Source organism: Artibeus jamaicensis, unplaced genomic scaffold (assembly GCF_021234435.1).
Source record: "Artibeus jamaicensis isolate MK-2021 breed Jamaican fruit bat unplaced genomic scaffold, CSHL_Jam_final contig_373, whole genome shotgun sequence".
NCBI classification, from domain to species: domain Eukaryota; kingdom Metazoa; phylum Chordata; class Mammalia; order Chiroptera; family Phyllostomidae; genus Artibeus; species Artibeus jamaicensis.
In genome coordinates, this window is record NW_026521807.1 from 12,318,213 (window position 1) to 12,332,890 (window position 14,678).

General features: G+C 35.6%; 1 protein-coding gene across 1 annotated transcript in view; it reads left to right on the top strand.

Moving 5' to 3' along the window:
• Positions 1-14,678, top strand: part of ADGRV1 (adhesion G protein-coupled receptor V1) — a 519,907-nt gene that overhangs the window by 59,401 nt on the left and 445,828 nt on the right. Inside the window, exons 6-10 of the mRNA XM_053664484.1 lie at positions 1,578-1,691; positions 4,079-4,644; positions 5,002-5,272; positions 5,659-5,988; positions 13,487-13,663. Of these exons, the coding sequence (XP_053520459.1) occupies positions 1,578-1,691; positions 4,079-4,644; positions 5,002-5,272; positions 5,659-5,988; positions 13,487-13,663 (1,458 nt within the window). The remainder of the gene's footprint in view (positions 1-1,577; positions 1,692-4,078; positions 4,645-5,001; positions 5,273-5,658; positions 5,989-13,486; positions 13,664-14,678) is intronic.

The window sequence follows — 14,678 nt, forward strand, 5'->3', positions numbered from 1 at the left end:
TGACGTGAATGAGGTAGCTGTGGGTGAGGTGTATTTCTTAGGGTGCTAGCTGTAACTGTTCTGTTTGGTTGCTTATCGACTCAGCATTGATTCATCCTATTGCTGTTCTATGAGTTACATATTTAAACCTTCAACTAATTTTGTGTTTTATAAGATCCAAAATATGATCGTATGCAGTTTTCAAACATTGAAACATTAGAAAGTCTTGGTACCATTTTGTATCTTAATTATTAATTATAATATAAATAAAATGGATAATTGGATTTCTGTACCATGATTCTACTGAAGCATAGAAGAGTTTACTTGTGCTCACGGGGCCCTACATCATATGGTGGTTACAGTAATTACATAAGAAATAAACTGCCATAAGGCAGTAAAGCATGAAAAATATAGTTAACACTAATTAAATATGCAGTACTCTTTCAAGTTCGGCATGGGAACTTAAGCAGTATTTTAAGTGCGGAGGAATATGTATTTAGATAATAAATAAACTAAAATTGAATGCAGAAAGGATAAGCCATCATCAGTTATAGTATTTTCAACTTCACTGTGGATATCTGAAATTTTTTTATTGAATCTTGAGTCTTTTGTTCTCTGAAATGCAGCACTTAATATTTCCATATACTGTTTTATTACTTTACTCTGATGCTGTTTTCACTGTGTGTAAATAGAAACTCTTCTCAACACTAAGTCTCTCTCATCAGCTTTAAACTTTTACTCCAGATATTTATCTTCATCTGACACATTTATTTATTTACTTACTACTTGTTTGTTTTCATTAAATGTAAGGTCCTGGGGGTAGGGAGTTTGCCTTGTTCACTGCTGTATTCTTATGACCTAAAAGAGCCCTCAGGCACAACATACTTAATAGTTTTCAAAAAATGATTTTACTAAATCCTCACATGTAGCCTGTTCTTGTATTATGCTCTTTAAAGATGAGGAAAATACTGCATAAAGTGGTTTTATACCTTGCACAGGCCATGATGGAACTGCTATTTGATCCCATTACTTGAGAAAATTTACTCATGTTGAATACTTCCTTCTCAAGAAAAATATTTATGTTTTTTTCCTCAGGTTTAATACAGTGGTTGAGATCAAATGGAAAGCTTTTAGAAACCAAGTATTTTAATGTTATCATAGTCAAGATCTATAATTATAGGCCTTGACTGTTCATTGGAAGGGCAAACTTGCATATACGTTAGTAGAATTCTTGCAAAACATTTTTTTAATCCTCTCCTAAGGATATGTTCATTGATTTTTAGAGAAGTTATGGGGAGGAGACAGAGGCAGAGAGACAGAATCAGAGACACAGGCATTGACCTGAGAGAGAAACATCTGTCTGTTGCCTCCCATACATGCCCCAGCTGGGAGTCAAACCCGCAGCCTAAGTATGTGCCCTGACCGGGGTGGAGTCAAACCTGCAAATATTTGGTGCATGGGACGATGCTCCAAACAACTGAGCAGCCCAGCCAGTGCTCTTGCAAAACATTTTTAAGTAAACTTTAGATTTTTGTCAGCTGACATCACCACAATGCTCTTTTATGCTTGTGAAATGTTTTATATGTATTTCTTTGCAGATAGAGGGTGGCCCAAATCCACCGGAAGAAGATCTGAGCCCAGTTAAAGGGAACATCACCTTTCCCCCTGGCAGAGCGACAGTAGTTTATAACTTGACAGTACTTGATGATGAGGTGGGATAATGTGAAATGCTTAGATGGGACAAGGATTCTGTCTGTGGTACAGACATGTTAGAGAATATTGTGTCAAAGATTAGGTTGTACTCAGTGTTTGAAATTATTCAAGAACACAGCTCTATGTAAAGTTAGTATATTGGGCCAGTCATATTTTAGATATAAATAGCTATTTTGGAATATATCTTATTAATATTTACCTTATTCACATATTCATGTTAAGTTGTAGATCTAAAAGCTGATGAACCTGAACATACGTAATTGTCAACCACACATAGTACAAAAATTTAAGCATTTTGTAAAAGCTAATGATGGCTTTTGGTTAGTGATTTCAGTTTTGAGCAGGTATAGTACTATTTACCCAGTATAAATATTTTACTATAAAAGCAAAGAAATTTTTACTGTGATTGATATTTGGTTGGCTATTTTAAATGTTCACATTCATAGAAAGGCTTTAGTTATTTTTACATTTCACATTGAAGGTGCCAAGGGTTAGATACATGACTGCTGAGGAAAGAATAAATTTGAGCAGCAATGTGCAAATATATCTCTCATGAGCTAAACAAGGGAAAACATGACTTTTAATAAAAAATATCTTAGTATTGCCAGGGGTAAGAGGAATAGCTGGAAATTTATAATGATTTATCTACCTTTCTACAAAAAAATATGAAACCTAGTCACAAGAAGTCCCAAGAGAAGGGAAAAAAGAAGTCATTATTAGAAAAGAGGATTTCTCCTGAAATAAGTGAAATATTAGGTAGCAGTGATAACTAGTTTGTTTGGCTCTGGAAGCTAACAAAAACCTTCTGTTTGTAGAACCTAGAACAGTGAAAATGTTACAATTTGGGGCAATGATTAGTTACACGTTTTACTTGTAAATGTAAAAAGTCTTCTGAAGACCTGATGTACAACATGGTGATGATAGTTAATGATTATCATATGGTGTGCTTGAAAGTTGCTGAGAGTAGATCTTAAGTGTTCTCCCCACACAAACACCAGTAAATGTGTTAAGTGATGGATGTGTTAATTATCTTGATCTTGGTAATCATTTGATATCACATTGTACACTTTAATAAAGTATATATTTTTAAAGATTTTATTTATTTATTTATTTTTAGAAAGAGGAGAAAAGAAGGAGAAAGAAAGGTATAAAAACATCAATGTGTGGTTGTTTTTCACATGTCCCCCATTGTGGACCTGTTCTGCAACCTAGGCATGTGTCCTGACTGGGAATTGAACCAGAGATCCTTTGGTTCACAGCCCATGCTCAATCCACTGAGCTACACCAGACGGGCACATAGTACACTTTAAATATATTTGTCAACTATCCTTTAATACAGTTGAGGAAAAAAGGATCATCAATCAAATAATATTTTATTCTTTGAGATAGTTTTACCTCTTACATTGATTGAAGTAGAAAGATGTATTTTTTCACTTTTATTCATAAAATGGAATTTATAGTGAAGGAATGTTCAAGCAGCACAGTGGAGATTATCTCTAGGATTTCCTTGCAGTTTCTAATACATCTATATCTATATTTATATCTATCTATAATCTATCTATATAAGTATTGTAACAATGTCAATATTTTCCCTAGTAGTGACTCTTATAGCTTGTTCTCCAGAGATACATGAGGGGCATGTGATTTTGGAAATCGTATGACTAGTATCATATGTTTAACTATTGAATTAGAAACTGTTTAGAAAAAAAGAAGAGCCCTGGATGGTGTAGCTCAGTGGATTGAGCATGGGCCTGTGAACCAGACAATTCCCAGTTTGCGGTTCAATTCCCAGTCAGGGCACATGCTTGGGTTGCAGGCCAGTTCCCTGCAGGCCAGTTCCCAGCAGGGGATGCACGAAAGGCAACCATACACTGATGTTTCTCTCCCTCTCTCCTTCCCTTCCCCTCTAAAGAGAAATAAATTTTAAAAATCTTAAAAGAGAAAGAAAGAAGAATAAATCACGTGGTTAAACACTGACAATTTGTATATGGTGCTTAATGCAGTTTTCTAGATTATTGGACCTTGAATGGTGCTTCTGACTTTACTAATTTGATAAAACTAGTAAGGATATATGTTCATTTTACTGTCAAATCTTTTGAGTTATCTAAAGATTAATCAAGATTGAAAGACATTATACCTATACTTACTTCATTATCTGTTCATACTATTGCCTTATGAACTTTTCCTTCCCTTTCTAAAATGTATTATTTACCTTTAGAAAATATTTCAGTAAATGACACTAAACAAGCCTTTCTATAGGCTCCCTTCAGTTAAGTATTTTTATTTTTATGTAATTGTATTGAAATATAGTGACTTTTTGCACTTTGGTTACTTTGCAGGTATTTTAGCTATTGATGTTTTACCACTGACTGTATTACTTTGACAGGTACCCGAAAATGATGAAACATTTTTAATTCAACTGAAAAGTGTAGAAGGAGGAGCTGAGATTAATACTTCTAGGAGCTCAGTTGAGATCATCATTAAGAAAAATGATAGCCCCGTGAGATTCATCCAGAGTGTGTATTTGGTACCCGAGGAAGACCACATACTCATAATTCCAGTGGTTTGTGGGAAAGATGACAGTGGAAATCTGATTGGATCTGATGAATATGAAATTTCAATCAATTATGTTATTGTAACCGGAAATTCAACAGCACATGCCCAGCAAAATTTAGACTTCATTGATCTTCAGTCAAACACAACTATTGTTTTTCCACCTTTTATTCATGAATCACACCTGAAGTTTCAAATAGTTGATGATACCATACCAGAGATTGCTGAATCATTTCATGTTGTGCTGCTAAAAGATACCTTAAAGGGAGATGCTGTGCTATTAAGCCCTTCTATTGTACAAGTCACCATTAAGCCAAATGACAAACCTTATGGAGTCCTCTCATTCAACAGTGCCTTATTTGAAAGGACAGTTATAATTGATGAAGATACAACATCAAGGTATGGTTTGTTTCAAACCTGTTGCTCTAATTATTTTATTATAATATTTCAAGATTTAGTGTTTGTGGTATTAGACACAGCTGAACTCTTGAGAGTATGTGTCATTTCCTCTACCATGGTTCTCCTATTTTCTTTCCTACCTTGGAAGTGATTTAAATATGCAAGTGAATTCCGATTATGGTAGTTTCCTAGAACATATCAACATATCATATCCTTCATATTAAAAAACAATCATTCTTCATGATACTGGTTTTTGTTTTTGTCAATGTCTGACGGCCAGCCTGTCAGTGAAAAAGTCCATCTCAGGGAACTGCAGTGTATTATGTGACTGTATATATTTCTTTTTAAAAACTCTAGATTTGAAAATATTACGGTGGTTAGAAATGGCGGCACCCATGGGAATATTTCCGTGAACTGGGTACTGACACGGAATAGCACCGATCCCTCACCGGTAACAGCAGACATCAGCCCAAGTTCTGGAGTTCTCCGTTTTGCCCAAGGGCAGATGTTAGCCTCCATTCCACTGACTGTCGTTAATGATGACATTCCAGAAGAGGCAGAAGCTTACCTCCTTCAGATTCTGCCCCACACAATACAAGGAGGTGCAGAAGTGAGTGAACCAGCAGAGGTAGGTCTCTTGTTATGCTTCACTTGTGTCAGTGTTTCTGTGTAGTAGAAGAGCCCAACAATTTGATCATCCAAGGCACATTCATGTGCACTTTGATGTGATGGGAGCAACACTGGTTTTGGAAATGATCATTGCTTTGCTTGCCCAAGGTTGTCCTTTTGTTATTAAAAAGTTCAGTCTTGAAAAAGTTCTATAAACTATAAACTAGGAAGGTTTTCAGAACTGTTTTTTGACTCCTTTTTTTACTGTAGTACATATAAGAAGTAATCAGTTTTAGATATAATATATAAGTAAATATTAAAAATCAGACAGGCCTAGAAAATAAACAGCTTGGTAATCTCAGATGTAAAATTCTGCATTTTAATACTTTATTTCTTTATCTGCAGCTTTTGTTCTACATCCAGGATAGTGATGATGTTTATGGCCTCATAACATTTCTTCCTATTGAAAACCAGAAGATTGAAAGCAGCCCAGGAGAACGATATTTATCCTTGAGTTTTACAAGACTAGGAGGAACTAAAGGAGATGTGAGGATGGTTTATTCTGCACTTTATATTCCTGCTGGAGCTGTGGACCCTTTGAGAGCAAAAGATGGCATCTTAAATGTATCCAGGAGAAATAGCCTCATTTTTCCAGAACAAAAAACTCAAGTCACTTCAAAATTACCGATAAGAAATGATGCATTCCTTCAAAATGGGGCCCACTTCCTAGTGCAGGTATTTTAATGATTAAAATAATCTCAGCTTTGGTTAATTGTAAGTATACTTATCTGTGTGAGAAAGTTAACGAACCATTACTTTGCTCTCATTTATAGTTTGGGTTCTTTATAGTTTGGGTTGGTTATTAGAAGTTACTTAGGGAGTCCAAAGAAAGACTGTTTCTGCTCCTAAGGCGTAAAAGGAAATAAAGCAAGAGTTCTATACAGTTAAAATTTTAGTTACATGATAATAAAAGCATTATCAGACATGAAATGCAGGTCAGAATAAATGGATGACATAATGAAGTAACTCACAAACTGTTCATGGAGGAGGACCAAGAGAGACAGAGTGACGCACACATACACACAAGCACACACACATAGAGGGAGGGAGAGAGAGAGAGATCTGTTATTCTTTTGAGTGATTTGTAAATTTTGACAGGAATGGGGTTTATAGGATAAATGTTTTTCATGATGCATACATTCAGGGAAGGCATTCCAGAAATAAAAAAGCAGTATGAGAAAAATTGTATAGTGTAGATATTTCTAAATAATACACTAAAAATCTATTTCTTTGCCTATTAACTGTAGATAGCATCTCTGGATTTTCATCTACTTCACAAGAAATAAGGACCTCAGAACATATTCTATCTTATCTCTTTTCTTTCTTAACTTTTATTAACATTTTTATTGTCAAAGTTTAAAACATTTGCACTCATTTATGATAGTATGGTTATTTTTTTCCATGCATTTGGTTTTGCTTGATTCTGAAAATTAGAAAGCAATAAAAAGGTGCTTATCAAACTTTGGTAACATAAATAAATGTAATACAGATTCAGATAATGGGAATGATGAAGAGTGTAATTTCATGTCACTGTGTTTTTTGCCAACTGATGTATATGAAATAAAATTGCATATTTTATCAATTTTGTGAATCAAGTCACATTTAAATTTGTTTCATAATTTTACCTAGACTCTTTTTGTGGTTTATTGCTTTCTTTGGGGTTTTGAATTGCCCCCTATATGCCATCCTCACCATGTTATGTCTGCCAGCTGTCTAACATATGTTGAATATTTCGTTCATTATGTTGCGTTCTAGGCTTTCTTTATACCTGTTCCCTGGGACCTTTTTGACTGGGACCTTTGAATTTTCTTGATCTCTTGCCTTTTTCTTAAGTTGTGTTTTAGTTTTGAAATAGTATGTCTATCCTCAAATACGTGTGCAGAAAATGTATGCACAAAGTAAACTTTTTGAGTGTTTGAGCATCAAAAAATAATTTTTTTTCAGATCGTTTTGCTTGAAATTCCTAGGTTAAAATAATCTGTTCTTCAGATCTTGGAAAGTTTTATCCTGTATAGTTTCTAATATGAAATTTGAGGGGAAAATAATTTACCTTCTTCTGTAACTTGCTTTTTATTTCTGAAAGCTTTTTTCTTTCTTTTAAAATATCTTCTGGTGTTCTAAATTTCACATGGTTGTGTCCCACCTTGCAGAGCCCTCAGTGGGGTGGGTGGCCCCTTTTATTTTGAAACTATTGTCTTTTTTTTTAAGCTGGGTCGCCAACCCCATGCTTGTACTATCTGTGCATTTCTTGAGAATTCCTGGCGAAGGGATCTGCTATATCACCATATATATATATTTTGCGGGGGGTACCTTTTTGTAATATGCCTACCCAGAGGGAGGCCTTTTCCCAGTGTTCTCAAAGGCTTTGTTACTTACAGGACCTCTTCTTCTTCCTCTTTATTATTATTATTATTGTTATTTTATTGTCTCCTCAAAGTGAGGAAATTATGATATGATGCATATTTCTGTGTATGAGGGTAATCCACTCTTTAGAGGCCCCTCGAGTTTCTCTTTTTGGAGTGATGCGTGTTATGTACGTTGTATTTTTACCCCTGAGACCTGTGGACTGTTCTTGCGAGATGGCAGCTGAATGGTGGGGATCTGGAGTTGAGCAAGTGGTCAGGCTCATGGCCCTGGCAAGAAGTTAGAGTGGCTAGCATGCTTGCTGCCAGCAGAACACATTTAAAGATGTGTTAAGAAATTTAAGTTTGGCCCTATACAAAACATGCCATTAACTAACTTTTTAAAGGTGGTTTTATTAACATATGGAAATATATACTCATTTCACCAGTTTTCCTTAGTGGAGCATTTCCAAACTTAGGAGTTTTTAAGAACCTTTGGGACAAGACTTGTCAAGTAGAATTTCGGAATGTAATGGAGATTTTTGTTTGTTTTTTTTTTAACTTCTGGTTGCTGTGCTCTCTTTTGCCTTCTTTGCTATCTGTGTCCTCAGAGCACTCTCATTAATATACCATATTTTAACATGTATAGTGTGCATCCATGTTTTGGCCCAGACTTTCAAGAAAAAAAATCTTGCATCTTCATTTTTTAAATTCAATCATTTATTTATTTAATTATTTATTAATATAAATGCAATGATTTATATTAATTATTTACTTATATTCAGGTTATTTACTTACTGCTTTTTGTCTAAAGGAGCTTTAGCATTTATGTTTGACCTTACTATAGAACAAGAAATTCTTTGTAACAAATAATTACAAAACACATGGTCAAACACAAGGTACAAGACATTTTATGTGCCAGTAACAAATTTACAATACTTACACATCAGAGAAGGCCAGGAACTTTTGGTCACTGTCAATATCAGAAGTTATTCCTTTTTAGAGTTATACTTTTGGTGTATAAGCATAAATAAAAGCATTAAAACATTTATATAGATATAGATTTAGTACTACCCATGTGTAATGTACATACATAGTTTTCCCTCAAAAATTTGGGCAAAAATGTATGCGTTATACGTGGCAAAATACAGTACATTGTTTCAGTCAGTTCGGAATGCTACAAAGAATACCATAGACTGGGTGGATTAAACAGCACACATTTATTTCTCATAATCCTGGAGGCTGGGAAGTCTGAGATCAAGGTGTCAGCATGTGGGGTTCTGGTGAGGGCCCTTTTTCTGTGCGCAGACTGATGTCTTGCTGTGTCCTCACATAGCAGAGAGAGAGAGAGGAAGCAAGTTCTTTGGTGTCTCTCTTTCTTTTTTATTGTTATTCTTGCACAGTTGTCTCCATTTTCCCACCACCACTTCTATCCCACCCCGCAACCTCCCATCCTCAATCCTTTCTCCCTTTGGCTTTGTCCATGGGTCCTTTACACGATTTTTTCTAAAATTTTCTTTATTTTTAAAGGTTTCATCCATTCTTTTTAATTTTATTTATTTATCTTTAGAAGGGAAGGAAGGAGAGAAGGAGAGAAATATCAATGTATGGTTGCTTCTGGTGCATCCCCTGCAGGGAACTGGCCTGCAACCCAGGCATGTGCCCTGACCGGGAATCAAACCGCGATCGTGTGGTTTGCAGGCCCCCGCTCAATCCACTCTACACCAGCCAGGGCTTACACATGATTTTTGATGAACCTTTCACTTCTTTCCCCCATTATCTTCCTCCACTCTGGTTACCGTCTGTTGGTTCTTTATTTCAATGTCTCTGCTTATATTTTGCTTGTTTTGTTGATTTGGTTCCACTTATAGGTGAGATCATATGGTATTTGTCTTTCACCACCTAGCTTATTTCACTCAGCATAATGCTGTCCAGTTCCATCCATGCTGTTGCGAAGGGTAAGAGTTCTTTCTTTCTGCTGCATAGTATTTCACTGGATAAATGTACCATAGTTTTTGATCTATTAATTAATTTACTGATGGGCACTTAGATTGCTTCCAGCACTTGGCTATTGTAAATTGTGGTGCTATGAACATTGGGGTGCATAGGTTCTTTTGAATTGGTGTTTCAGGATTCTTAGGATATAATCCCAGAAGATGTCTCTTTGTATATGGACAGTAATTTCATCACGAGGCCTCTACCTCCTAAAGGTCTCATCTGTGAATACCATCACTATTGGGGATTAGGGTCTCAATATATGCATTCTGAGGGGACATAAGCATTGGACTCATAACATACGTTTAAGGTTTTTTTTGTCTCTTTTAGTATTCATTCTCCCTTCTGTATCTTTGCACTTTTGCACAGATCACAACTCATATGAAAACCAGCTTATTAAAATAAGTGAAATAAAGCAAAGGTTTCACACAGTTGTTTTTTCTCTCATGGAAGCTAGGGCATTCCTGTAGGCACTGCAGTGACGGCCATGTGTTTGAAAACAGATAATGCAGAAATGTTGATTTTAATTTGTAGAGAACGTTTCCATTTTAGCTTTCTGATTTCTTATGCTGCCTCTACTGCTTTTTGCTGTGGGTGACCATATTAATAACCTTTATATTAAACTTTTAATCTTTTAAAAATATTCAATATGTCTATCTAGGTAGCTGCAGAAAATCCCTATGTAAACAAAACCTTATTAGGAACCTTTCGTGGGTCAGATATTATCCTAGCTATTTTATGTTTCAATATGCTACGTGAACATGACAGAATTTAGTTTTGATGACACATGAAAAGTAAGTTAACATTTGAAGAAGCATATAGCATCTGAATTTTTGGTGATCCCTGGTTAGAAATCTGTTCACACTACTAAGTCCAAATTGAATTTTTATCTATCTGTATATTCAGTAAAAACAAAACAAAACAAAAAAAAACCCACAAAGGTCTTACTGTGAAGACAGTTAATTTAATACTATAGGGAAAAAAGGCGTTATTAGTCACTGACAGAATTTCTTGAGGTTCAACAAAAGCTGTGGGCTCTGGAAGGCCGGTTGGAATTAGAAGGTCGTGGAGTTTGTATAGTACATAATGGATGAGCAACTCAAGAATGGGAGGCATCAGACTCTGCATGGAAAGTTGAATGAAACTAAAGAAAGGAGAATCTGAGACAGGAGCTCCTCATTCTTCTGTAACCTTCTCAGCTAAATACATCAGTCTGAGAGACAATTTTTGGCAAGCATGGGGTTACTAATGTGGTGCCCAGTTGCAAACTGTCTGAAAGCAAAGAACGACTCTTTATGAATGGAGCAGTTTGATTTAGCAGATGCTTAAGGAACCCAGACAAAAAGGCTTAGAGACCAGGAAATAAGCTATGTAAAATTAGCATTTTCCTTTTGATCAGTTCACTTCATAGCCTTCTATACCTTCTTTCTTTATGCAGGGTGGGGGAAAAGTAGGTTTACAGCTGTTTATGTGGAAAATAATACAATAATTAATAAATAACAGTCCAAGAATAAATGCTGTGTTCATGTGCTTACAACTGTCAACCTACTTTTTCCCACCTAGTATTTTTCAAAACATGATATTTACAATTAATTCTGTAACTTTTTATAAATGTATGTAAGTTAAGACTTTCTTGTTTACAGAAGGTTTTGAAATAAAATTATATTGAGTTTTTTCCCTTGGTGTTTTAAATAGTTTTATCAGTTTAGTGCTTTGTGAATACACAGGAACAAGAATGTTCATTCACAGCACGTGCTTACACATGATCAGTGTACTTTATAAACATTTCTGCCTCTGAACAGTGCACTTTATGTTTATGTGCCATTTAAATGTGCACATTTTATTTGCTTATTCTTTGTGCTATTTTAAAAGGTAAATATATATGTATATGGGTATTTATACTTATGTGTTTTAAATTATTTATCTTTATATTTTATTTATTTTATAAAGTAAATTCAAGATACTAAAGAATCACATGTTTTTTAAAAGATTTTATTTATTTTTAGAGAGAGGGGAAGGGAGGGAGAAAGAAAGGAGGAGAAACATCTCTGTGTGGTTGACTCTCAACCAACTGGCAACCTGGCCCACGACCCAGGCATGTGCCCTGACTGAGAACTGAACTAGTGACCCTTTGGTTCTCGGGCCAGCACTCAATTCACTGAGCCACGCCAGCCAGAGTGAATCACATGTTTTATTTTACTTAGTCTGTATACCAGTAATTGACAAAATTTGCCAGTCTATTTTTTTTTCTTGGACTCAAATTTTTGCCAAATATGAAAAATTTAAAGACATTTATTTTATTTATTTAAAAATGTTAATTTAATATTTATTTTATTTTTTCCATTAGCCTTTAGCCCCCTCATACTCTCCTCCTCCAGCAATCACCACACTGTTGTCCATGTCCATGCGTCCTTTTTCAATTTTGCTCAGCTCCTTTATGTTTTTGTATATGATTTTCAAAGCAAAGTGTGTGACCTTTTTAAAAAGCATTTATTTTTGCCCTTTTAAGATGCATGTTGTTCATCAGAAATTGTGAGAGTATAGGTGGGATCAGTACCAGTTTAGTCCACTTGTGGAAAACCAACTTAAATCAAAGTCATTTTCACCCTACAGAGCCTAACAGGGAGGTCTAGAGTAGGAGATTTATAATGTTTTAAGTTCAGAATTGCTTTTTAACTTAAAATGGCCATGCTTTTTGCAGTTCTGTAGTGATTATTCCTACACTCAAGTATTGATAATTTGGGTTTTGAAAAGTTAGAATATTAAGATGTTGAAAGTTTGTGATAGATCAGGGCTCCTACAGAGCTTGGTTTGTGCTGGAGAGATGAATCAGCAAATACTCATTGTGTAGCTGTTGCATTTCAGGTCTCTACCGTACACTGGGGAAATGCTGAGACAGACATAGACCCATAAGGACTATACGGTCCTTTGGGGAAGTGAAAGTCTGGAACACCCATAATGATGATAAGCAAGCAATAATGGAATCAGAATGAGGTCTGAGTTCAGTGAGAGTAGCAATAGAAGTTCAGAAAGAAATAGAATCAAACAAGCTAGAGAATTCAAGGAAATCTTCATGGGAGAGAAGGAAATGTAGTTGTTCTTTAAGAGTGGGTACACTTTGGACTTGTGAAATGATGAAAGGAGGCCATTCTGGGTGAGCAGGACACTATGGAAGTTACTCTGGTGGTCATGTTCATTAATGACAGGGACTCTACATGTTACACATGTGTTGCATTTCTTTAAACATAAAAGCATGTTAAGTCATAATTGGAGTTTGAATGTATCTGAGTGTGACTATTTTTTGCTAGAGGAAGGATCCGGGTGACTGATTAGAGGTGTGGACCAGTGGAAGTGAGGAAGGAGATGCAGACTACTCTCTAATATTTCGTGTCAAGGTAGTTGGGTACAGGTAACAAGGAGGAAAAGCAGATGGCGGGGCCGGTGATGGTAGTGGTGAGGAGACATGAAACAGAGAGTGGTTTCGATTTGGGGTATTTAATCTGCAAAGTTTCTATGTGATGTTCATGCAGTATTTAATGGCAGTTGGTTAGAAAGTTTGAAATTTGAAGGAGCTATCCAAACATTAGTAGGGAGAGGGTATAAATTATAAGATAAAGGTCTTAGATAGAACCCTGGGAAATAATAACTGAGGGGCAGAAGGAGCTCAGGAAACCGGTGCAGGACATTGAAACAGGAAGAAGAATGAACAATGTAGAAAATGAAGTTGCTAAGTTATTGATTGGTGGCCTTTATCCATATTTACTTTGTTGCTCCTTGCAATTAAGACATTAAAAAATTGTTATTTCCATTTTTGTTTGTTTGTTTGTTTATTATAGTTGGAAACAGTGGAGTTGGTGAACATAAATCCCCCAATCCCACCTATCAGTCCTAGATTTGGGGAAATCAGAAATATTTCATTAGTGGTTACTCCAGACATTGCAAATGGAGAAATTGGCTTTATTAGCAATCTTCCGATCATTTTACATGAACCAGAAGATTCTGCTGCTGAAGTGGTAAGTAGGCTTTCTCTTATTACTGGGGCCTAATGAGTTTGAGATAATGTACAGACACTAATTTTTTTTATAGGATTAGTATATAGAATTAACAGATAGTGAAATGGTGATAGCTTCACCATTTACAGCCAGCCTTCAATATGTAATTTGAAATAAGTAACTGATGAATGTGTGATATTCCATCTTTTGCCATATCTGATAAAAACAAAATTAGCATTTTATTTGCTCACAGCAAAAATAGTATATTTTGGTCTGGCTGCTTTTGGATAATGCTACGAGATTTGATAGAGTGACAGCCAAAACATAATTTTTGGGGAGGGGTAAGTCATGTATACCACAGGACTGAGATACTATGCTTGGTAGTGGAGATGATGGTGATAAGGTTTTAGAATGGCTAATCTTAGGAATTCTGTATTATATGTATATGTGGGGAAATACTCATACACCTGCACCCCACGCTGACATAAAAGCATGTGCATATATATATAGCACCCTCCTTGCACCCCCTACTCTGGTTGAATTTTCTCACCATCTGTCTGGTGACCTTCATCCCTAGCATTCCCTGAATCATAGCTTGTCTCTAAGACCCTATCCAAGTCTCTCACACTTGCATATGCTTTAAACTGGTTTGAGGTTCAGATCAGGAATGAGGAAAGCAGTTTATGATATCAAAGCCTCATGTCAAAATATGGTGACCAAAATTTTCTTTGTTTGTACCTTTGATTCATATGTATATTAGCAGAGAAGCTCTATTTTCAAGATTTTAAAAATATTTTTCTTTTAAAAAAGTAGAAAAAATCTAAAAAGGATTTAGCTTCCTCTTAGTGTGCATTGTTTTTATTCATTTGTCTTACAAAGCTGTAAGTTTACCATTTTATATTTTTCTCTTGAGGGAAATTAGCTTTGGGGAAAAGTTTTGGGCCCCATTCCTCCCCTCCTGGGAAACAGTAGAAAAAGTGTTTCCCTTTGTTCTCTTTGTCCCATCTATAGCCTGGACCACGCCCACTCCCTCTGG